The 24,433-nt window shown below is 40.6% G+C and overlaps 1 protein-coding gene across 1 annotated transcript in view; it reads left to right on the top strand.

The window, feature by feature from the left end:
* PCNX1 (pecanex 1) overlaps positions 1-23,879 on the top strand; it is a 78,759-nt gene extending 54,880 nt beyond the window's left edge. Inside the window, 24 exon segments of the mRNA XM_033146579.1 lie at positions 278-310; positions 506-677; positions 2,131-2,241; positions 3,812-3,903; positions 4,752-4,861; positions 5,227-5,332; positions 5,688-5,780; positions 6,539-6,689; positions 6,998-7,139; positions 7,408-7,585; positions 8,228-8,336; positions 8,737-8,866; positions 10,063-10,121; positions 10,775-10,990; positions 11,402-11,655; positions 13,788-14,018; positions 14,298-14,398; positions 15,619-15,769; positions 16,822-17,052; positions 17,448-17,722; positions 18,804-19,009; positions 20,107-20,546; positions 21,360-21,500; positions 22,449-23,879. Of these exon segments, the coding sequence (XP_033002470.1) occupies positions 278-310; positions 506-677; positions 2,131-2,241; positions 3,812-3,903; positions 4,752-4,861; positions 5,227-5,332; positions 5,688-5,780; positions 6,539-6,689; positions 6,998-7,139; positions 7,408-7,585; positions 8,228-8,336; positions 8,737-8,866; positions 10,063-10,121; positions 10,775-10,990; positions 11,402-11,655; positions 13,788-14,018; positions 14,298-14,398; positions 15,619-15,769; positions 16,822-17,052; positions 17,448-17,722; positions 18,804-19,009; positions 20,107-20,546; positions 21,360-21,500; positions 22,449-22,589 (3,873 nt within the window). The 3' untranslated portion in view covers positions 22,590-23,879.
* Positions 23,880-24,433: the final 554 nt, after the last annotated feature.

The following is a 24,433-nucleotide window of genomic DNA, read 5'->3' as shown; positions in this document are numbered from 1 at the left end:
CTTACCTCTTCCATTAAGTTATTTTCAATATTTTAAAACTTTCACTTCAGACCCCAGCTCCTCGTGCTTCGTTGAATGCTGTTTGAGAAACTAACTTGGGGGGTGGGAGCAGCGAGGGGATGAGGGGCTGTGACTGAAAAACACACCATGAGAAGCCTTGAAGTATCCATGGAAGTTCTGTGGATCCTTCCTGTTAAAAGAGTCTTATACAGAAAAGTAACCTTGAAAATAAGCCTTACCTAATATTACCCTTTCATTTTTCTGGTCTGTTTTTTAGAGTGTGCAACCAGATTCTTCATCACCTCGGCATGTAAGTTTTCCTATATAGAACAGAACTTTTTATTCAGAAAAGGCATAGCTAATACTTATGTGTATCTGAGTTTAACACACTGAACTTTCTAATTTAAAGTGGCATGCATAATAAAGTTTCAAAACCAAATTTTGAAGAAAACAATAGTTATGATTTGCAACTTTGAGTTGCAGTAACCAAACTTGTTTTTTCCAGGGTCATAACCGAATCATCGCCTATAGCCGCCCTGTTTACTTCTGCATATGCTGCAGCCTCATTTGGCTGCTGGACTATGGCAGCAAGAGCACTTTGACTGCGAGGTTCCGACTATATGGAATGGCTTTCACTAATCCAATTTTGCTGCTATCAGCAAGGGACTTGATTATAGGTGAGCAATTTTCATGTGGCTCTGATGCACTGTATTTGCTTCTTTAGTTATAAAAGTATTTTTATACTGCCGTATCATAAATTATCAGGGTGGTGTAAACACCATTAAAAGCTATGTGGATGGTATGTATAGATCGTTTGTCCATTGTAGAGACCATATAGATTTCTGTTCTTTAATGGAGATACAAATAAATGGAATCCCTTCCTTTCTCATTCTGTCTTTTAAAAGTTGTTATAATTGGAGAGCAAGTAGTTTTTACTGTCAGTTCTGCAGGTGGCGCTGTGGTCTAAACCACTGAGCCTCTTGGGCTTTCCAATCAGAAGGTTGGTGGTTCAAATCCCCATGACGGGGTGAGTTCCCATTGCTCTGTCCCAGCTCCTGCCAACCTAGCAGTTCGAAAGTATGCCAGTGCAAGTAGATAAATAGGTACCGCTGCAGCAGGAAGGTAAGTGGCATTTCCGTGCGCTCTGGCTTCTGTCACGGTGTCCCGTTGCGCCAGAAGCGGTTTAGTCATGCTGGCCACATGACCTGGAAAACTTGTTTTTAGACAAACACTGGCTCCCTCGACCTGAAAGCAAGATGAACGCCGCAACCCCATAGTCGCCTTTGACTGGACTTAACTTCCAGGGGTCTTTTACCTTTACCTTTTACCATGAAAGTCCTTGCATGATTAGAACTTTGGTAAACATGGAGAATTGCCATGCAGTGTACAGAGGATCTTCAGATAAACTCTTGATCCACTTCTTAGCCGTCTCTTAACTGGCAGCTTTTGTATGGTGGGAATGACAGCAACTACCAAAGTGCCAAATATTTGTTCAGGTCAGCCTAATTTTGGTTGCCGGCTACATGTCTTGGAAGGTTGTCATGCTGAAACATGCTATCCCTCTCCTATGGGGACACTGCAGTTATCTTCTTACTTAATGACATCTTCATAATCCATCACCACCATTGTCTCCATTCCACATCATTTTTCAAGTTTCCCCCTTCTCAATTTAGCTCCTTGCAACCTTCTCAGTCTTCTTCTGTCTCAGCCCTCTCAGGGATGTTCACTTTCCTGTTGAGCATATCTGGCTAAGGTGAAGAGGCAAGAAGAGTAAGGCCTTCACTTGGCCTGACAAACACACAGATACAAACATACTGCAGTTGCTTGTTCTGAAAGTGAGTAGGGTGTTTGCTACATAGGAAAAGGAGTCTGAAAAGAGCTGTATGCCTCACATCAGTGTATACATCAGCTACTCACATCAGGTAGTAATTGGCAACTGTTTTCAAATAAAGAACAACAGCTATGTGAAATTATTTCTTGTGCAAGGTGGTATATAAATTCAATAAATAATAATAATTAATTAATTAAAGAACACCTATATCCTCCATAGTGTTGGAGTTGTGGAAGGATAACAAATAGTTCTGTATGTATTTACTATTTTCTTCCTACCTTTTTTTTTGTCTCTTGTAGTGTTTACACTATGTTTCCCTATAGTGTTCTTCATTGGTCTTCTGCCTCAGGTGAACACATTTGTCATGTACCTCTGTGAACAATTAGATATTCATGTCTTTGGTGGCAATGGTGAGTTGAGCTTCCTCGTTTCATGGATAATTCAGCAAACAGTTTTCAGATCTTTTTAGAAAAGGTAGTTTGAGGGCTTTATCCAAAGGATTAATTTAAGCATAACAAAATAAAAAATAAAATAAAAAATTCATTCCAGTAGCACCTTAGAGACCAACTAAGTTTGTTATTGGTATGAGCTTTCGTGTGCATGCACACTTCTTCAGATACTCCTACTTCATTTTAGCCTTTACACATGGTCCTTTAGGTCCTCAGTATGAGCAACTGCCTGACATTCAAATAGTTTTGTTTTATGTGCACTAAACAGTCTAGTACAGAACTGTGGTTCAATTCAGACATAAATGCAAAATCATACTTTGATGCCATATTGAATGTGCTTGGCACAAGACTTCCTCCTCCATGCACTGTGATTTCCTCTCTTCCTGTATTGGTATGCTGCTTTATAGTGCAAATTGTAGTTTGCACGTTCAGATATAAGGGCAAACTATAGCTTGCCAGAAACAAGGGAAAGGAAGAATGATCTGCATGGTGTGAGAGGACAGGGAGCGCAGCAGACTTGTTCATGTAGTGCCAAACCATGGTTTAGCATTCTCTCTGCCCTGAGCTGTTAAGGAAGTTGTTGTCAGTTGCACTCCAGAAGCCAGTCAGCTGAAAGGCAAATTGGAAGGAGCTTCTACACCTTTCAGAGTAACGTTTCATATATTCAACTGTATGGCAGTGCTCTCCAGAAGAGGCTCAGAAAGTTTGCATTCATGCATACCAGGCAGCCCCCCCCCCATGCCAATGACTGTGTTATTCAATAAAATCACATTTCCTCAAAAGGTATTATTGCCATTTGAGAGCTGATGAAATGTAATATCCCTGAAACAAAAATGCTTTCTGATGGAAAGCCTATAAATCCTGCATAGCAAATGAACAGCTGCATTGTGGGGTCTGTTATAGCTTGTATGGCAGGGGTAGGCAACCTAAGGCCTGTGGGCCGTATGCGGCCCAATTGCCTTCTCAATCTGGCCCACGGACAGTCCAGGAATCAGCGTGTTTTTGCATGAGTAGAATGTTTCCTTTTATTTAAAATGCATCTCTGGGTTATTTGTGGGGCCTGCCTGGTGTTTTTACATGAGTAGAACGTGTGCTTTAAAAAAAATGCATCTCTGGGTTATTTGTGGGGCATAGGAATTCGTTCATCCTCCCCCCCCCCAAATATAGTCCAGCCCCCCACATGGTCTGAGGGATGGTAGACCGGCCCATGGCTGAAAAAGGTTGCTGACCCCTGTTGTATGGTCTACTTAAGTTGCTTCAGGCTCATTGGGAAAAGCACATCTTTGAATTAACTTTTCCAGTGAAAGAACACTGCACAACAGTAATATCATGCAATAAAAGAATCCTCAAAAGTAGCATAAGTTTAAGCATGAGATAATCTGCTGTAAATCTTTATAGTATTGTAAGTTAGCTTCCCAGTAGAAACAAAAATCAAAAGGATAAATGTTTATTTCTTGAAACCTAAATGCATGTCCGTGTTCTTCCACTGGTAAGGGTTTCTTTTCCTAACAAATGTTTTCTTATTCTCTAGCGACGACAAGCTTGCTTGCAGCACTTTACAGTTTTATCTGTAGTATTGTGGCAGTAGCATTATTGTACGGATTGTGTTACGGTGCCCTAAAGGTGAGTGCTATATTTTTGAGTAGTAAATTTAGGCTTGATACTTGTACCACTTCATGAAACTAAAAGTTAAATGTTGTTACCTGAACTTCCTAATATTTGTAAAAGGTGGATGGATGGAGATTGGTTTTGTCTTCTTTCCTTGTAACACTAGAATTTTATTATACACAGCCACACACCCACACCATATGATATGACCCAACAAGGGAGGCCAAGGGACTACAGACCACAAACAAATTTTCTTACTCAGTACAAAATCAAAATGGAGATACCCGGTACATAACAATATATAAAACATTCACAAATCCTTAGGAAAGGATGCTTATTTCATGCTCTGGTAAAGCCATGGAACCCACCATAAATGAATACCATATTTTTCCATGTAGAAGACTATATTTTCCCTTAAATTTTTGAAGTTAAAAATAAGGTGTCGTCTTATACACAGATATTGCATAGTACATTTTCTTAATTTTGAGTCCCCAAAAATAGGGGATGCCTTTTACACAGGGACATGTTATACACGGAAAAATACGGTAAGTGTCCCTTGTGCTCCACTGCTACACTAACATCATGGTGTCAGCTTGTATGTGAAAGCTGAATTGGTGCACGATGCCATTCATTCCTGAGTAATTGATACCTGAGATATGCATACATATTTATACCCACCCAGTTTTCTTGATTGTAATTTGTTTTAACTGATTTTGATATTGCCCTTCAAGGTGGATGAGAAATGTAATTCATTTATTTAAGGAATAATATTGATGCAGTTTATTTCATAGATACATAGGATTTCCAATTCTGTAATCTTTAAAAAATAAAATTGTTTCCATGAACTCTGATTTTGCCCACAGGATTCTTGGGATGGTCAACATATTCCAGTGCTCTTTTCAGTATTCTGTGGCATGTTAGTGGCAATATCCTACCATCTCAGCAGACAGAGTAGTGATCCTTCTGTGCTTTTGTAAGTAATAATTACCTATTCATATATTACGTAGAAGTCTTATTACAATAATTGTTTGTGCAAGGAATCTGTTCAGAAAACGTCCTGGGGAACAAAGGGCCTAAAAGCTTTAGACGGCCTCCACCTGATGCAAACAATTTTCAGATTTGGCTAACCTGTGATCCTCCACATGTTGTTGGACTTGGCATAAGCCAGCATGGTCAATGGCCAGGGATAATGGATGCAATATGAAGGCCCTTTTCACAAAGGGGGACAAAGTGCAAATAAGTACCAATAATATATATTTAAAAACCTTGATTTGTTTTTCTTTTTGGACTCAAATCAATGCACAATCATCACAAAGAAAACATTTTCTTTTCTTTTAGTTCTTTAGTGCAATCAAAACTTTTCCCTACTTCAGAAGATAAAAATCCAGAGGATCCACTGTCTGAGGTTAAAGACCCCTTACCTGAAAAATTGAGAAATTCAGTGGTAAGTTGGCTCACTTTTGTAGCATACTAAGAAGACTGATATTACAAGGACACTTCTAATGATTCAGGTGTCCAGGGAATTATCTGTTGCTGCTGTTTATGACACCTTACTGTAAGTACCTCTGTCTGACAGTTGTGATACCAGTGGTTATTTTCCTTTATATTAGATCACTAACGAGAAAGAGTATTAGTTACGTCAGCTGTCATGTCAATTTCTTGGGAAAGGGATTAAATTTCTTGATGGGGGCGGGGTTAAATTATGTAGACAATGATTATCTTGAGTACTTAAAACTAAAAGAGAGAAACAGTTTTCTAGAACTTTTTTAGTTTAAAAAAACTTCTTTCTTCCTTCCTAGAGTGAACGCTTGCAGTCTGATCTTGTGGTGTGCATAGTCATCGGTGTACTTTATTTTGCTATTCACGTCAGCACAGTTTTCACAGTATTGCAGGTACCTTACTTTCCCCCGCCCCTTATTTTCTAAAATATCCATACCAGTTTCTTTTGTATCTGCCTCTTGAACAGTGTTGTTGACTTCAGCATTTATAACATGACAGTGTTTGAGTTTCCTCAACAGCACAGGATATTTGCTTTTGGTTTAGGATGTAAGATTTCTATTGACTTTTTAATGTCCCTTGTTAGTTTCCCCCAGTGCTGCAGTGCAGAGCCTGGCAAACTCCCCATCCTTCAGAACTGTAAGCAAGGAACAGGAGGCTCGCCAGAAGATGCAAAAGATCTTGTAGTTCTCCATGTTCCTATTTATTGTGTCTCCCGGGAGTTTCTTGGAGACGGCTATAGCTGGCATAGATCACACAAAGGGATGGATCTAATTGCATGAGCGATTGAATAAAATTAGGATGTTAAATAGTGCAGTGCACTGCATCTCAAAGACAAGTTTGCAGGGACAGCATTCCTTGTATTGTCTGTATCAGCACAAACGGAAACACAAGGAATATGACCTGTTTTAATGATACTCGCCTCCCAACAAAACTCAAAATGGTTCATTTGGAGACAGATATGGGTTGCAACAGGTGTTTCTGATATCCCTGAGATGTATCCCGAATAGGTGGGGAAGCAGTTGATGATGAAGGCACCCTTTCAGCCAGCACTGCCATACTGCCCAAATTGAGAAGCACAATTCTGAAAGGAATTGCTATTGGTTGCTTTTGAGACTGAGTCTTTTTTTACCTTCTTAAATTTTTCCATTAGCCTGTCTTGAGCTATGTTCTGTACGCATTGGTGGGCTCGGTTGGCTTTATGACCCATTATGTACTGCCACAACTTCGGAAACAGCTCCCTTGGCACTGTTTTTCTCACCCGCTTTTGAAAACCAAGGAATACTATCAATTTGAAGTTCGCAGTAAGTAATACAATTCTTCTTTTAAGACTCGGCCTTTGGCGATTCCCTAGGAATTTACTGTGAACTATAATTAATTACATTGCGACTTTACAATAAAACTGTGTCTTATCGTTTCCTTCTATAGAAAACTTAGTTTCTTGCAATAAAGTTAAAACTTAGTAGCAATGGAAAGTAGTTCAAATATCTTAGCTGTTATGTTGGAGGGATGATGGGAAATGGGGCAGATAGGCATCTGAGCTTGGTTTGTTTCCTGATACGCTTTCCAGACTCCTATAGCATTCCGTATTGTATTTTGTGACTCCTCTTAGATGCTGCACATGTGATGTGGTTTGAGAAACTTCATATATGGCTTCTTTTTGTGGAGAAGAATATTATCTACCCTCTGATAGTCCTCAATGAGCTCAGCAGCAGTGCGAAAGCTATTGCTAGCCCAAAGAGACTGGATATAGAGTAAGTAGAAAACAGCACATACGGCGCTTCCTTTACTTTAATTATGGTTTGCTTTTTTTAATGTCCTATTGCAAAGGCTATCTCTGTCGCTTGACCAGTCTCTTGAAAACTAGAGATTCTTCTTTCTTAAAAGGGGTCAGGCATATTTAATGAAAGATAGTAAAGTGAGAAATATACCAAACACTTTATTAATCTTTAAGAACGTACTGAATTCCGATAAAGTGAACAGTAAAATGATCAGCTTGACAAATATATTTTCTCATTGCAGATTTGGTGCTTTAATGATTACTATTGCTGGTATGAAGCTGTTGCGTTCCTCTTTCAGCAACCCAACCTACCAGTATGTTACTGTCATTTTCACAGTGCTTTTCTTTACATTTGACTACAAACGTTTCTCGGAGTCAATGCTGCTAGACTTGTTCTTCATGTCCATACTCTTCAGCAAGGTAATGTCAAATAATAATACAGTGCCCAAACTCGTGTGTTCCATAACTCTGTGGCAAAATGAGATGGCAGTAAATCTTGCAGTTGGCATAGCCATCTTTTCCACAGCCTTGAAAGGCAACCTTAAAAAGCCATCAATTTTATATTTTATGGTAGTCTTACGGTCTTGAGTTTAACTGATGATCTTGAATATGTTAAAAGTGGTACCAAAACATTTGTTATTAATAATATTAGGACATACACTGCCATCATAATATAGAATCTCGTTCTCTCTCCTTCCTCTTTTCCATTGTCTCCTGAAGGAAAATCTGACCATTAGTTATATATGATATTTTATCATGTTATCTGATGAACTGCAGCTAGAAAGGAAGTTTATTCATTGTTGAATAGAGAATCTCCGCTTGTTTGGTTAAATATTTAATGTACAAATTTGACAGAACATGGCATTCTCTTACATTTCATGCCTCTTAAAACTGAACCAGTTGATCTGCTGCGGCATACATGACGCACAGTTTTACAAAAAAAAAAAAAATTGCTAGTGCATCTAAAACTCCTCCTGGGAAATTGAAATCATACATGTGTCAAGAGTACAAGATCTGTGACCAAATTTGCTTTTTAAACGTTTTCTTCTCTTTTCTTTCTAGCTGTGGGAGCTTTTCTACAAGTTGAGATTTGTATACACTTACATTGCTCCTTGGCAAATCACATGGGGATCCGCGTTCCATGCTTTTGCCCAGCCTTTTGCCGTACCACGTATCCTTTGGGAAGCTCCAAATGTATTATGTTCACAGGGAAAAGAACTTTTGAAGCCTTCATATATTGTAAAAGTCTACTAAAATGTATTATTACAAGCCACCCCAATCTCTTCTGAGCAGTTTCGATTGCAAAACACTGTGATGTGAATGTTTGCGCGGTGTAGCAGAAACATTTTTTTTTGCTGTAAGTTGTCATGTTTCTACACTAAGAACAGTATCATATTACTTCGTTTTTCTGTACAATGGTTGCCAAGTGTAGTTCACGATGCTGTTGGATCTTTGTAAATGACACAGATGTTTGAGCTATTGTGGTTGTTCTTTTTTTTTTTATTCTGCCCTGACACGAAGAAATCAGAAAAAAAGAAAGTTGTGGTTTCCTTGACTTTACTTCCCTGCAGATTCTGCAATGCTGTTTGTCCAAGCAGCTGTGTCCGCTTTCTTCTCTACTCCACTAAACCCATTTTTGGGAAGTGCAATATTCATCACTTCTTATGTTAGACCTGTCAAGTTTTGGGAGCGAGACTACAAGTAGGTGATTTTGAAGGCATAAAAAAACCTCCTTCTGTAGTAGCGAGAGATTTTTTTTTTTTAAATTTAAAAATAAGTTATAATATGTAATGTTTCTGGATGCATGATGCTAAGTTTCTAAAGTATGCCCTGCAGAAGAATTATGATTCTGCGCTGTCACCACTAGTTTCTTACTGTGGAAAAATATCCTCACTTCATCCTACCTTTAGCTGAAATCAGCGGAAATACTTCTGAGGTAAACCTCTGGAATCTCTCCCTGGTGAACTGTAGAAGTCAGAAATAACTTGTCTTGGCTCTTAGATGTTTAGATGAGCTTCTTGTGCAATCATGTAGTGAAAAATGATTTCACGTGAAAACCCAACTATTTTAGTGTTATACTTTGGTCACATTCACACAAAATGCTTAACCATAGTTAGTGTGGTTAGTTTAACAAGCCAGCTTCATAGCCAGTGGCTTGCCGTGTGAAACTTGCAAGTGTTTGTTTTAAACCAGGATCCCTAGTCAAACATAATAACTAGGCCAGGATTCTGGGGACAGGATCACAAAGCTAATATAGGAGTTAACCCTGATCTCTCGCTTGTCGCCAGTGATGTCAGCTGGTGAGTGGGCAGGCGTGGTTTGGGGGGGAAAGGCCTGTGTGTGCTGGAGATTCCTCAGCCCTAATTAAGATGTTTATAAAACCTGGCCCAGGATACAAAGAGCTGCTTGGGCTCACAGCAGCCACACAGCCTCCGTGTAGTTTTCCAGCTGGAAGACCTGTAGTGACAGCAAGTGCTGTCTGTTTTCTGAAAGAGACAGTATGCTATGCCTAAACTTTGTTTCCGCATCCAGAGAAATGCAGTGGAGTGCTGTGCCTCTGGTTTTAGTCTTGGAAGAGAGGCAGACAGAAAAAAAAATGGAGGACTGGAAATAGCAGCAGTTATAGCACTTAGTTGCATTTTCTTCGCAGGGTTGACAAACCAGGTTACGCTGGCTTATTTTTGTAAACGATTCCTCTTTCAACAGACAGAGCCTCAGGGAGTTGAGAGAGAATCACCAGCTGGGAAAATGCAAGGAGGCGTTTTACTTTTGGCATGGACCTTTTATTTCATTTTTCTTGGGGGAAGAAGGCATATGGTGGTAGAGAACCCATGCGTGGCAAGAAGACTTGCCATGGTACATTTTGTAATAACTTAATATTTTGTCACTTTCTTCAGCACAAAACGAGTGGACCACTCAAACACAAGACTGGCTTCCCAGCTTGATCGAAATCCAGGTAGTCCTTTAAAAAAAATTTTTTAATTGAATTTTACATTTTTATCATAATATCATATCAGATAACAAAAAATAAATACAATTCCCAAAATTCCTGCTCCCCTCGACTTCCCTCAACTTCCTCTTCTGGTTTTTTACATATTGACTTCTCCTGCTTGCTTTATTGTATCTTAATATTAAATTCTTTAACTTAAATGTTGTTATACTCTTATCATTTTAACATCATCTTTGTAGTTTCTTTATTTTTATTTTGTTGATTGTAAGTGTTTACTCAAACCCTGCTAGTGAGTCCATTTCTTTACATTGTTTCTGTAAATACAACATAAATGATTCCCAGTCTTTTTTAAAGTCTCTATTGTCTTTATCTCTAATTAGTTTCGCCATTTCAGCATATTCCAACAAGCCCTGTGGTCACCTTCCAAAGCAGCCAAATTGGGTTTGGTATTTGTCTAAATCTGATGCATGCCCCTAATAAATACATATATGTTTGTAATAATAGTTTTTGAAAGTGTGTTTAAATTAACAACAAATAGTTTGTTCTCTGTTATCAATAAAGGACAGATCTTTCAAAATGTTGTTTGTCAAAGAACTGTAGATATGAATCGAAAAGTTTAGTTTAGACTTAATGAGATCTGGATTTCCCCTTCCATATAGGTTCAGACGACAATAACTTGAATTCAATCTTCTACGAACACTTAACTCGATCCCTTCAGCACAGCTTGTGTGGAGACCTGCTCCTCGGACGATGGGGGAACTATAGTACCGGGGACTGCTTTATCCTTGCTTCTGACTACCTCAATGCACTAGTACACCTTATAGAGATAGGCAATGGATTGGTCACCTTCCAGCTGAGGGGGCTTGAATTTAGAGGTAAAACTAACTAAATGAACGTTCTAATAATCTCGATGAAACTGTGTTGAAAGCTAGTTAAGATTGGGCATTTGGTTTGATAGACATTTTAAATATGTGAATGTTTGGTAAAGGCAGCAGATGCAAACAAGCTTCCTCTTCCAAGCTTAGTGTAAACAATTATATATTGGACAATTTAAAACTTGACATTCATAAATGCTTGAAACAGAAGCTGATTGGATCTTTGTCATTATTAGGCAAATGTAGCAATTTCTTGCTTCTTTCTACTGGGCTGTAGGTTGTGAATCTGAGCTGTGACCCATTTGTAATATGCCTATAATAATTTCTGGTCTACTTTGTACAGCTGTTGCAGTTACTGCTTTGTTGCAGTTACTCTGCACAGCTGTTGTAGTTCCTTTTTTGTCATTTCAGGAACTTACTGCCAGCAACGGGAAGTAGAAGCCATCACTGAGGGTGTGGAAGAAGATGAAGGGTTTTGTTGTTGTGAACCTGGTCACATCCCTCACATGCTCTCTTTCAATGCTGCTTTTGGCCAACGCTGGCTAGCCTGGGAGGTTCTAGTAACAAAGTATGTCCTGGAGGGTTACAGCATCACAGACAACAGTGCTGCATCCATGCTTCAAGTCTTTGATCTTAGAAAGATACTCACCACGTATTATGTCAAGGTGAATACAAATCCTAGACCTCACATGTTTGCTATTGAAAATAGAAAGTGTGATCGTTAGTAATTGAGTACTATGCAAAAAGCAGATGATCTGTAGGCAAAAGCAGTCGAACCATCTACTTCTTCCCATATTTATTTTTATTTTATTACTATATGTATATCCCACCCTTCCTGCAAAGAACTCAAGGTGGCATACATAGTTCTCCCCATTTTATCTTCACAAGAACTCTGTGAGGTAGGCTAAGCTGAGAAATTATGACTGGTCCAAGGTCACTCAGTGAGCTTCATGGTTGAGTGGGGATTTGAATCCTGGTCTCCCAACACCCCAAACCAGGGGTCAGCAACCTTTTTCAGCCGTGGGCTGGTCCACCGTTCCTCAGACCATGTGGTGGGCTGGACTGTATTTTGGGAGGGAAAATGAACGAATTCCTATGCCCCACAAATAACCCAGAGATGCATTGCATGTCAATATCCCGACCCCTCCCGTGGTGAAATAAAGACACAGGACTCAACAAGTAAGGTTAATGGGCATGAAAAGGCCACAACTTTATTGGTTACGGATGTTGAGCGGTATTGGCTTAGGCATTGGAACTAACCGACTATATCCGACTCCAGTACGTTGTGCTGGCAGTCTGGGAAGGGTTAACCACCGATGGGAGAGCCCTGCTGCTGCACATCAGCTAGGGACTCACCCTGTGGTCACCGATATGGGGCGTGCCTTTGGCCCTCACCTACCACGGCTTTGGACAGGGACACGCCCCCCGGACTCATTTAACGAAGTACCCTTCAGCATTTGGGGGAGGTGATGGTCCAACCTCCCCCCCCCCACCTTCAGCCTTCCCGAGATAATCCAATGCCTAACTGCCAAGGCCAAAGTTGTGACAAATTGCTACGAGGTAGGCGAAAACCACTAGGCCAAAGCCAATTTGCCAAGTGGGAAAATTCCTACCAGGCCCCTCAACGGCAACCAACCGTGGTCCATAGCAAGGTCAGGAAGAAACGCTACCTAAAGGGAGCCCTGTTTAGGGAAGTTTTTAATCCGTGATTTTGTATTGTATTTTAATATTTGCTAGAAGCCGCCCAGAGTGGCTGGATAGACCCAGCTGGATGGGCGGGGTACAAATAATAAATTATTATTATTATTATTAAAGGGAGGGTGGGCGGGGAAAACGTGTCAGCTGGGAGCAGGGAGCAAGAGGCTGAGCCCTGGCCGCACGCTTGTTTAAATGCAGCAAGACACGCCTGTTGGCCACACCAGTTGGTTGGCCAGCCAAACGCCACACCCAGGGCTCAGCCAATGGCGTCAGGGGATGGAGTCATCCCCTGTGCACGTGAAGGGCTCGTGATGCCTGCAATCCCCCCTCCTTTCTATCTGCGGAAGGGGCTTTTTAAATAAAAGGACACATTCTACTCATGTAAAAACACGCTGATTCCTGGACCGTCCGTGGGCCGGATTGAGAAGGCGATTGGGCCGCATCCAGCCCACGGGCCTTAGGTTGCATACCCCTGCTCTAACCCCATGGTTTCCAACATGGGGCGCACACACCACGGGGGGGGGGGCTGGCAATTTGAGAATGAGTTATTAACAGTGAATGGCCTTTTAGGCTTCCTCCATGTGAATAAGAGTTCACTTTTTGAATAATAAGAATTATATGTCACTGGAGGGGGGGGGATCAGGATTTTAGAGATGCTTAGGTGGGGCATAGCCAAAAAAGGCTTGGGAACAACTGTTCTAACCGCTACACACTGCGTCTCACAGGAAAGAAATGTCAAATGTATAATGTGATTTATCAAGCTGTTGACATCCATATTTTGTTTATTGAGACTTGCTGTTCTACTTATTGGGCTGGGTCACACATAACACTAAACCGTGGTTTAGCGCTACATGAATGAGCTGGAAGGAACAAGTGAAGCCTCAGGCTCACATTCTTCTCCTGCTATATGGTTGGCGGAAGTGCTTCTTTCTTCACCTGCTCTAGTCATGCAGTGGACACACCAGTTTGATAGCTTTGGCCACTTTACAGCATGTCTTCATTTTCTTTCATCATATTTTTGAAGGATGTATACAAATCACCATGAAGGATTGTGGTTAAGTCTACATGCCTTAATGCCACTAACCTTTTGTCTTTACAGGGTATCATCTATTATGTAACATCTTCCCCCAAGCTAGAGGAATGGTTATCAAATGAAACAATGCAGGAAGGTTTGCAGCAATGTGCAGACCAAAACTATGTTGATGTGGATCCTACATTTACTCCTAATATAGATGAGGATTATGACCACCGCCTAGCAGGGGTCTCCAGAGAGAGTTTCTGTGTCATTTATCTCAACTGGATAGAATACTGCTCTTCTCGGAGAGAAAAGGTAAGCATCTTTTAATTATTCAGGGATCCTGGTCTGTTAGTATTTAAATCCCAACAAAAGTTCATATTAAAAGTTAAAAGCACACAAAGAAGTGATTTTTCATTGTAGCAATGTAAGGAAAGTAAAGAATAAAGAGTCATGTTGGAGCATGAAGTGGAGAAAAATGTTCATGAGATGATATTGTTTCAGGCCAAGGCTGATGTAAGACATAATAGCAATATTTCCTGTGGTGGTTACTTCTGTTTTTCCTAAGCCTTTCACTTTTTCCTTTACTTGAAGCCATTGAATGCAGATAAAGATTCTTCCCTGGTGACTCTTTGCTATGGACTGTGTGTTCTTGGCCGGAGAGCTCTGGGGACTGCTTCACATCATATGTCTAGGTAATGTAAATCTCTTACTCTAGAATTTTACAGAAGAGAAAGTTCGGGTCATTTAAATCATGTAATTTGCACATATGCTTCCATCCTTTGCCCTAAATATTTGGTTTTAAACTGCTTTTCATACTGTGGGCAGGATTCACTTAGCAAGTCCCATCAAGGACTTCTGCTTGTGCAGTGGGGCTTCCCCCACTCCCCTCCCCTCACACATCCCCCCCCAGCCCTGCAATTGACTTGGGGAGGTCAGGAGAACCCCAGAATGGCAAAAGGGGGAAGGAGAGTGGGGACCATTAGGTTTGGCAAGCTGAAATGTTTGCACTGATGGAATGATCAGAGGAGTGCAATGTTGAATGCTTCTCTGTATCTTTAAATTGCTGGGACCTTGGAATATGCATATACTTCACAATGTTCGTGTGAGACAGGCCTCAAAATCCGAGTGCTGACAATTGTCTGCAGGAGAAAGTGATAATTAATTAATTATCATTGCAGTGTATTAAACAGGGATGGCAATCCTAGCGTTATACAGAAAATGTATTTCCCCTGTGTGCCCAGCATAGCTGAGGCAAGGTCTCATATAGATGGTTTCAAGAGACTTGTTTTCCAGTGGAAAGCTCCATCTGCTTAAAATTAATGACGGTACAGTATTAAATAATCCGCCTTTTGTGTTGCTGGTTTGTTGTGAAAATGAGAAACACAATCATAGTGCCTAACAAACCTCCAGGGATGGGAAGGCGAGGCACCAGGAGGCACCCAGATTCCAACTGACATTACGAACTGGATAAGTCGTAAGAAAAACAACAATTGAGGGAGGTGAAATATTATGGGATGGTCAAATCATGGTAAAGATTGGTGTGAAATTGCTGTTTGTTTTTCAACAAATTAGGGTCTGCAGTATAGTAAAAGCTCCCAAGTAAAACTGCTGCTATTGGCCTCATCAGCCAGAATGATTTAAGCTGCTGTCTGCAGAGGTACTCGGAGATGTTTTGCTCCTTGGGCACTTCAGCATTCCCCTTCATATATAGTTAGGGCAGAATTTAGAAGTGATTGTTGGCAGTTTTCTACTTCCCTGTTTTACGTTTGTATGTAATGGCAGTTCTAATCTGCATTGGCAGTTGTGAGTATGGAATTGGAAGTGTTAACAGATTCTTTTCGGCACTTTTCTGCTCACATGGAATGTTGAATGCCTGCTTTAACATTTGGGGTTTCTTTTCCAAACTAAACAGTAATTTGGAATCCTTCCTTTATGGGCTCCATGCATTGTTCAAAGGGGATTTTCGTATCTCATCAATTCGAGATGAATGGATCTTTGCAGACATGGAGTTGCTGAGGAAAGTAGTCGTCCCAGGAATACGTATGTCATTAAAACTACACCAGGTATATAAGGACTGCTTGCGCATGTATGCATCAGGGCTAAAAGAGATGTGGGTTGTCTTATTCAAGCTGTGTTCAAGTGCTCTCTTGCACGGCTATAGTATGGAGACTTGACAGTTATAAAGGTACAGTTTGAGGGGCAAATGGAAATGATCTGTTTTTAGTAATATGCAAGGAAATACATAATGTAAAATTGGGTCTACCAATAAAGGACAGTAATAATTTGCTTATTGCTACACTTTGGGGTGGAACATCCTTAATTCATTTACACAATATTTTTCTGAAAGTTCAACACCCCCCCCCTAGTTTATTAAGGTGAACTTATTCAATTACAGTCTTGGGTGCCTTTTCCCCCCTCCCCAAAAAAGCCTACCTTTGAAAAATCTTGCTTTGACTGAAGTGGGCTGCTTTTGGCAAGTAACTTAAAAATAAATATTTTTGTAGAATCCTTAAGTAGTCATATTACAATTCAGGTAGCAGTCTCCAAAATATTTGATAAATTAACTCTTTTAAGAATTATGTTTTTAATGTGTATGGATGACACCATAAATAGTTTTGAGGGTTATTGAGATCCTACTTGTTAAGCAGAACATAATTTTAGGTAAAAGGTAAAGGTAAAGAACCCCTGACAGTTCAGTCGCGAACGACTCTGGGGTTGCGGCGCTCATCTCGCTTTACTGGCCGAGGGAGCCAACATTTGTCCGCAGACAGTTTTTCCAGGCCATGTGGCCAGCATGACTAAGCCACTTCTGGCAAAGCCAGAGCAGTGCACGGAAACGCTGTTTACCTTCCCGCCGGAGCAGTACCTATTTATCTACTTGTACTTTGATGTGCTTTCGAACTGCTAGGTTGGCAGGAGCTGGGACCGAGCAACGAGAGCTTACACCATTGTGGGGATTCAAACCACCGACCTTCCGATCGGCAAACCCTAGGCTCAGTGGTTTAGATCACAGCGCCACCTGCGTCCTGGCGTAATTTTAGGGTTCTTTAAAATGAAATGCTGCTCTTTTCACAGTGAAGAACCTACTGAACAATCCTTTCACTCCTCTATTTAGGATCATTTCACATCTCCAGATGAATATGATGATCCTGCTGTTCTCTATGAAGCCATCACATCCCATGAACAAAATCTAGTCATAGCTCATGAAGGAGACCCTGCTTGGAGAAGTGCTGTCCTTTCCAATTCTCCTTCTCTGCTTGCCCTTCGCCACGTAATGGATGATGGCACGAATGAATACAAAATAATCATGTTGAACAAGCGCTTTCTAATCTTCAGAGTCATTAAAGTAAGTTGCCTGACTCACCAAAAAAAAAAATCTTGCATGAGTTGCATCAAATGTGTGAGCTTTCCCAAATATGATGGTGAGGCTGGTGTTTTAGTTACTTTTGAAAGCTAGATTTGTGTATTTATCTGACTCTTGCCTGCCCTTCACTCTAAGTGCCCAGGGCAAGTTGCAACAAATAAGTAATACCATTTAAAAAAACAGAACCACTAATCCAAAAGAGTCATACTATTTCAAGGTAGATCGTTACATTTTGACACATAACAGTAAATGTACTGAGCCAAGAACTGTGTTCCAAACTTTGGAAAAGTGTGAATTCTGATGAATAATCATATGTGCTTGCCACTATTTTTTACTTTCCCCAGTGACATTTCCCCCCTCTTTCTGTACTCCTGTAGGTCAATAAGGAGTGTGTTCGTGGTCTTTGGGCTGGGCAGCAGCAAGAGCTGGTTTTCTTGCGCAATCGGAACCCAGAAAGAGGGAGCATCCAGAATGCAAAGCAAGCTTTAAGAAACATGATAAACTCATCTTGTGATCAGCCAATTGGATATCCCATTTATGTGTCCCCTCTGACTACATCTTACTCAGATAGCAATGAGCAGCTCAAAGAGATTCTCGGGGGTGCCATCAGTTTGGGAAACATCAGGAACTTCATAGTCTCTACCTGGCATAGGTGAGCGGTTCAAGAGATCTCCAGAGAGCATTCACTGGAATCAGTACATTCCGTTGAAACAGTCTCGGTACATAGCTTACATAACAAAAAGTTTTGGAGCTCCATAGCTTTCTTTTATGTAGCAAACGCAGGGTATGATTCCTACCGTTTTACAGGGAAAATGTACAGTTGAAAATGTATAAAGCCGATTCCAGGCATCTTATCTAATTTGAATTTTATAGTTACACTGCTAAGTCATTAGAAAATGCAATGTGAATAGATTATGTCCAGAAATCTGATCTCAGTTGTATTACTAACCTGCTGCGAGTGTTAACTGAGCATGGCACCTGTTTTCTATGTAAAATACATTTTTCAAACGCCTGGCTGGGGAGCTGTAAAGGCCCTGGAGGCTGCTTACCTACAACTGCATGAGTAAACTCCTTGAAATCCATACACAAATTGCACAAATAAAACAAAAACTAGGCACTTGCACAGCTCTGCGAGAGTCTGCTTTTACTAGATCAGTGTTTTTCAACCACTGTTCCGCGGCACACTAGTGTGCCGCGAGATGTTGCCTGGTGTGCCGTGGGAAAAATTGTGTTTATTTGATTCCTATTCAAGAGAATTACTTTATATATAGTCAATATAGGCACAGAGTTAAATTTTTTAACATTTTCTAATGGTGGTGTGCCTCGTGATTTTTTTCATAAAACAAGTGTGCCCTTGCCCAAAAAAGGTTGAAAAACACTGTACTAGATAAATCTATAACACCACATTGATGCTCACTGTTGCAAATTGTCAGGCACTATTTGCCAAATATATTTCAAAACGTTTTCTGCATTTACTCGAGGTAGAATAGCATTTTCATGTTGGAGTTCTCCCCCTCCCCTTTATAATGTGTTTCCCAATGTTATCATCTCTCTGCCCTTAAAGCAGCAGCTAATACTGGGTTGGGGCAGCGAAACACAATGATGCCTGAGCTCAGTGCAAATTTCATGAGAAATTCCAGCAGGAATGGGTCTTTCCAACCAGGGTTGCGTTAGAACCTGGTGTCTAGTTTCTCTAGTCTCATTTTTTTCTGCTGTGTTTCCATTGTGTTCAGGTTAAGAAAAGGCTGTGGTGCTGGATGCAACAGTGGGGGGAACATCGAAGATTCAGATGCTGGAGGCGCCGCATCCTGCACAAGTAACAGTGCAACTGCCAATGACTCTCAAAGCAGCGTATCTCAAGGAGGAGGAAATGTCACATTTGGACACGCCCCTGGAACAGGACTGCATCCTCCTGTTACGCCTCACCCTGCCACTCTAGGTAAAGCTGAGCTAGTGCACGAGTCTACATTTAAGTTCCTTAGTGCTTTTGTCATGCTGTGGAAGGAAGCAGCGGAGAGAGATACACACACTTTCTCCATAAGGATCAGCATACAGAAAATCCAGAAGTTCTGTAGCCAATTATTGACAGGCGTATCAGAAAACAGTTTAATTTCCTGCACCAAACCTCAAATAGCAGCTTGATGGTAGGCAAAACGAAAACAAAAACAAAAAAACCATTTTATCTAGTATTTGTCCAGTGAAGGACTTGAGGCTGTTACACATCTTATGCCTGCCAGAACAAGGCCATTTTAAATTCCTCCACATGGCTGCTTTAAGCACCCACTATGAGCTCTGTGTATGCAGCAGCTCAGCACATGGGCTGGGCGGTTTTGACAGCGTAATGCCTCAAACAGAACCCAAATCTGTGGTGGTATGGAAAAGCATTGCCCACCACTTCAGCTAATGTGCCACTGCGCAGAAATAGCTGATGACATGGTAATAATAATTATTATTATTTGTACCCCGCCCATCTGGCTGGATTTCCCCAGCCACTCTGGGCGGCTTCCAACAAAAATCAGATACAAAAATATCACACATTAAAAACTTCCCTAAAAAGGGCTGCCTTCAGGTATTTTCTGAATGTCAGGTAGTTGTTTATCTCCTTGACCTGTGATGGGAGGGCGTTCCACAGGGCGGGCGCCACTACCAAGAAGGCCCTCTGCCTGGTTCCCTGTAGCTTTGCTTCTTGCAGTGAGGGAACCGCCAGAAGGCCCTCGGCAGCTTAGACGAGACAACTGAACGAAGGGAGAAATGTAACAGTTCATTTTGAATCGTGTAGAAAGTAGATGGTATTTATCATTTATCAAGTATTTTTTACACTTGTGTATGAATGAAAGTTGTACTTCCAGGAGGCACTGGAACAGATTATGAATTTGAATTATTTGACAAGTATTGAAAACTTGAGGAGCTTTTCTAATTTGCTGATCAATTTTAGATCAAGAAAGAACTGCTATATTAAAGGCTTAAAATAAAGCTGTAAGATATCAAAGACTTGCACTTACCCTTTGCTCTCATGGACCTTTATTTCCTTATTAGGCACCAGTCATAGTGCTCATTCTGTGCAGTCCAGCCTTGTCAGACACTCTCCTGCTCGTGCCTCAGTTGCCAGCCAGTCGTCATATTGCTACAGCAGTCGTCATTCATCCCTGCGCACGTCCACTACTGGCTTTGTGCCTTGCCGACGCTCCTCCACCAGCCAGATCTCCCTTCGAAATCTTCCATCGTCCATCCAGTCGCGTCTGTCCATGGTGAACCAAATGGACCCCCCAAGCCAGACAGGTGTTGTCAACATGCAACATGGCCTACCTTCCTCAAGCAGCTCCAGCCAAAGTATCCCTGCCTGCAAGCAGCATGCCCTCGTTGGATTTCTAGGGACAGAGGGAATGAGTAACGTCACTGATGCACAGCCAGGCACACATGTGAGCCCTGTCAACCAGACACAAACCAAAAGGGAGGATGTTAGATATAGAATTCAGGTAAATCAACTTGATTAGTAGTAGTAGTAGTAGTAGTAGTAGTAATTAATAATAATAACAACAACATTAATATTTATTTATTTATTCTTTCATTCTCCACATATCTGGGTAGGTTTCCCCAGCCACTCTGGGCGGCTTCCAGCAGAATATAAATACACAATAAAATAAATCTGATTCCCAGCCTTCTTTAAAATCTTTAGAATCAGCAGTCATCACTAGCCAGTGAGTGGTATATTAGTTTTTGACCTCTTGTGTAATGCAGTACTCTACCGAATGTGGCTGAGGTTCTTATGGTAAAGTATCTGTAGAGATGATATACTTTCTACTACTTACAAATACCTGTAGGCTCCAGACCAAGAAGATATAAAAGTTTGAAAGAGGCAAGCGACTTGGCATTTTTCCAACACAGCTTTTGAGCTTTAAGGCTGCCTTACGATGATTGCCATTCTTTTCCGCATACCCTGTGTCGACTAGTAACCTTAAGTGATCAATCTGTAGTTTACAAATCCTTCAAAGCATTAGATCAAGTAGCTCTCCTTCCCGTGCTATAGGCACAGCGTAGGAGATTAGGAATGTGTTCCTGTTTTCTTCTATGTACGAAAGCTTATAAGATGAAGAGATTTGCATGCCTAGTATTAACTAGTATTAGTAACAAAAGTTGGAAGATGTGGGAAATGGGTTTACAATAATTAAATAATGCAGCCCCTCCCCTGTGTACAGAAGTACAATATCCTTTATCCAATAGCAGAAGTGAGAATTTAATTTCCATTTAAACAGATTATTCCAAAATATTTTAAACTGTTCCTGTTGCAGATAATGGATCCCAGCCAGGTATTGGAAGGGATCAACTTGTCCAAAAGAAAGGAACTGCAGTGGCCAGATGAGACGATACGGTTAAAAGCTGGAAGAAACAGCTGGAAAGACTGGAGTCCTCAGGAAGGCATGGAAGGCCATGTAAGTTGCTCTCTGCAGTGGATTTTTGGGATTGGAACATTTATTCTAACAGTCCCATTGAAATACAGCACAGGACTATGTATACTTCATGTTTCAGAATAATTTTGAGCACTAGGAAAAGCTGAGTTTTGCAGCCTGTAAGTTATGCTACATATATGGTGATTTTCAGAAAGTAGAAAATGGAACTCATGCTAACCTGCTAACCTGACACCCATGAGTGCTACATTGTCTGCAGAGGCTTTCATTGGTGTCCCTTGGCAGGTTTCCCTGACTCTGAGCTTTCAGGTAAAAAAAGAAGTAAGCTCTAGCCCTCCTTGAAAGGAAGTTATGAGGCAAAATGTGGAGGTAACTTTTAAATGATTTTTGTGAAATGCGAGTTGTGATCTGGCCACATTGTATATTTTTCCTGGTACTGAGGAATACTTCATATTGTTATTAGATGGTAACAACATCTGACTGTGTGTGTGTGTGTGAGAGAGAGAGAGAAATCAGTATTGTGTAATCTCCACAATTGGGACATAATGAGAAGCGATAAGGTTTTCAGGAGTGGATGTCTCTTTGAAATGTGCTCACTTGTCCCAAAAGATTAGTTTAGAGATGGGATTGTTTGCATTTCTTTTCTTTCTACACCTCTCCTATTTCAGTTCTTCATGCCTCTTCTAGTGGTTGTTACACTATAAACTACTGGTCTACCATTATGAGAAGGAAAGACACCAGTGTGCCCTCTGTCCAACTAGCATATCTGCAATTTAAATATTGAGCAGTCTTTAAGATGGGGCAGACACATCTGATGGGCAAGACATGGAACCGTAACCTTGGTTCCCCCACCAATTAGGGAGAAGATGATCATACAGTATGGGTCATTGCCTTGTCTCCATAGTCTTTCAGAATGATGAAAGTTACACTTCTTTGTACTATCTAAGTTTTCTGTGCTTGACCTTCCTCCAGGTGATTCACCGTTGGGTGCCTTGCAGCAGAGATCCAGGAAGTAGATCTCACATAGACAAAACCATCCTGTTGGTCCTGATTGAAGACAAATATGTTCCTGTGATTGAAACTGGAGTCCTGGAACTTGGGGCTGAAGTGTGAGCTGCTTGGACAGTTTAGCTGCTTCTTGTCCCTCCGCAAGGTTTAGAAATGAGGTTGGGTTCTCAGGAGGATGCTCCTCATGCCTCAAGTAATAGAAAAAGACTTGAAATCAAAGTGGTTGTGTGTCAATCTCTGGCCCAAAAATAAATAAGGGGCGTTGCTTTTATTTTTATTTTTCAAGTTAGCTACTGAGGAAAACATTTTGCATGAAGGGTAATGTTTTGTTTTATACTTCATTTTATGCATTACAGTGCTTTAAAAGAACCCCACATTTTCCAGTTTTAAAATAGGAACATCTCGTTTTTCTAATCGTTTTGCCAAAAATGGCCCTGTTTTGTTACAGTAATGTGGATTCCATTCAACTTAACTTTTCTTTTCTTTTTAAAAAAACAACCGAGTAGCATATAAATCTTAAGTTCAGTGTAAAGCAGAATGGTGGGTTTATTCTTGGCAAGAGTGACCAGACTTAAAAGATTCTTATTTCTTGTGAGTGAAACGTTTCAGTGAGAAAACTGCACTAATTTTTTTTTATGGCAATGCACTAAAAAAAAGGGTCTGAGGTTGCTCAGAACATTTATTTATATATGTACGTATAAGTATATAAAAAGAAACAAATACCATTATTTAAATTGCCTTTGGGATTAACCCCCTCCCACTCCATGTTCAAACTGATGGTAGGACCTGTGCCATTGATCCGTTTTTTTTTTTTTTTTGGCTTAATATACTAGATTGTACATCAGTACATTCATACTGTCCTATTCACAATATATGGCAGAGTACAAATAATTGCAGAATAGCATGCCAGAGGTGCCACTCCAGGTGAAACCAATGGATGGCACAAATGTGCAGTAATTTCACCTTGTTATGAAGGGCCCAATTACACTACTGTGCATCTTCTGTCTCTACCTTTTGCTGCTTTCCAGCTCAGAGCCAACTAAAATAGGCTATTGGCATCCTTTGGAATAAATTTTTACTTTTTCAAGGGAAATTGGATGAGACCCAGTGTTTTAAATGGGATAGTGGTTTTCTATGTGCATTTTGACTTCTTCCTATATTCAGTCTGGTGAAGCAGCTGGAGGGTTGTTGTTGCTGTTGCTGTTGTTGTTGTTTTTAATTCAAGGAAAAATACAGGAGGCACAGCCTGACTGTCATATCATTTGTACCATTTCGCCTTTTAGCTCCCTTTAGTCATTCTTTTCTGTGACTTGAATTTTATTTTCAGTGATTATATATTCTATAATAACTGTACTTTGAGTATAACTGTGAAATTGAATTATGTTGCATATCTTAGGTTTTACTGTGTTTAGGTTTGTTTGTTTTTTTCCTGTGTGTGTGTGTGTGTTTTCAGGGAAACAATTTACTCATATAACATTGGGACGAGGAGAGGAAGCTGCAGCTTCTTAATGTGCTATTATTCTGTGTCGTGCCCCCAGCAGTCGTGGAAAAAAATGTGTTATGTAGGGATTGTTTCCTGTGTGCGATCTGGAACTCTGCAGGGCTCGATAGGAAGCGTAACACAGTCTGCAGCTGTAGCTTTTAGAAGCAGCCATCTTTTTATTCTCTGGTACTTTCCAAGTATTGCCTCAGTTTAAAAGCTTTATGGGTGATCTTGCAAGGGAGGAATTGCAGTAAAATTAAACAGCATTATACATCTAATGAAAGAGTTGAAGTACTTGTGACCTAATGTGTATTAATGTCCGAATACAACCTGCCCTATGCCATGAACTATAGCCTTTGCACTATGCAAAGTGTCAATACAATGTTGTTTCTAGTAAACTTAGGGTCTTGATAAGGTCACACATTGAGCAAAGTTTTTCATTTCCCAATAATGTGAATTTCACTGC

The sequence above is a fragment of the Lacerta agilis genome, chromosome 1 (genome assembly GCF_009819535.1).
Source record: "Lacerta agilis isolate rLacAgi1 chromosome 1, rLacAgi1.pri, whole genome shotgun sequence".
NCBI classification, from domain to species: Eukaryota; Metazoa; Chordata; class Lepidosauria; order Squamata; family Lacertidae; genus Lacerta; species Lacerta agilis.
This window is presented reverse-complemented; position numbering and strand designations above follow the sequence as displayed.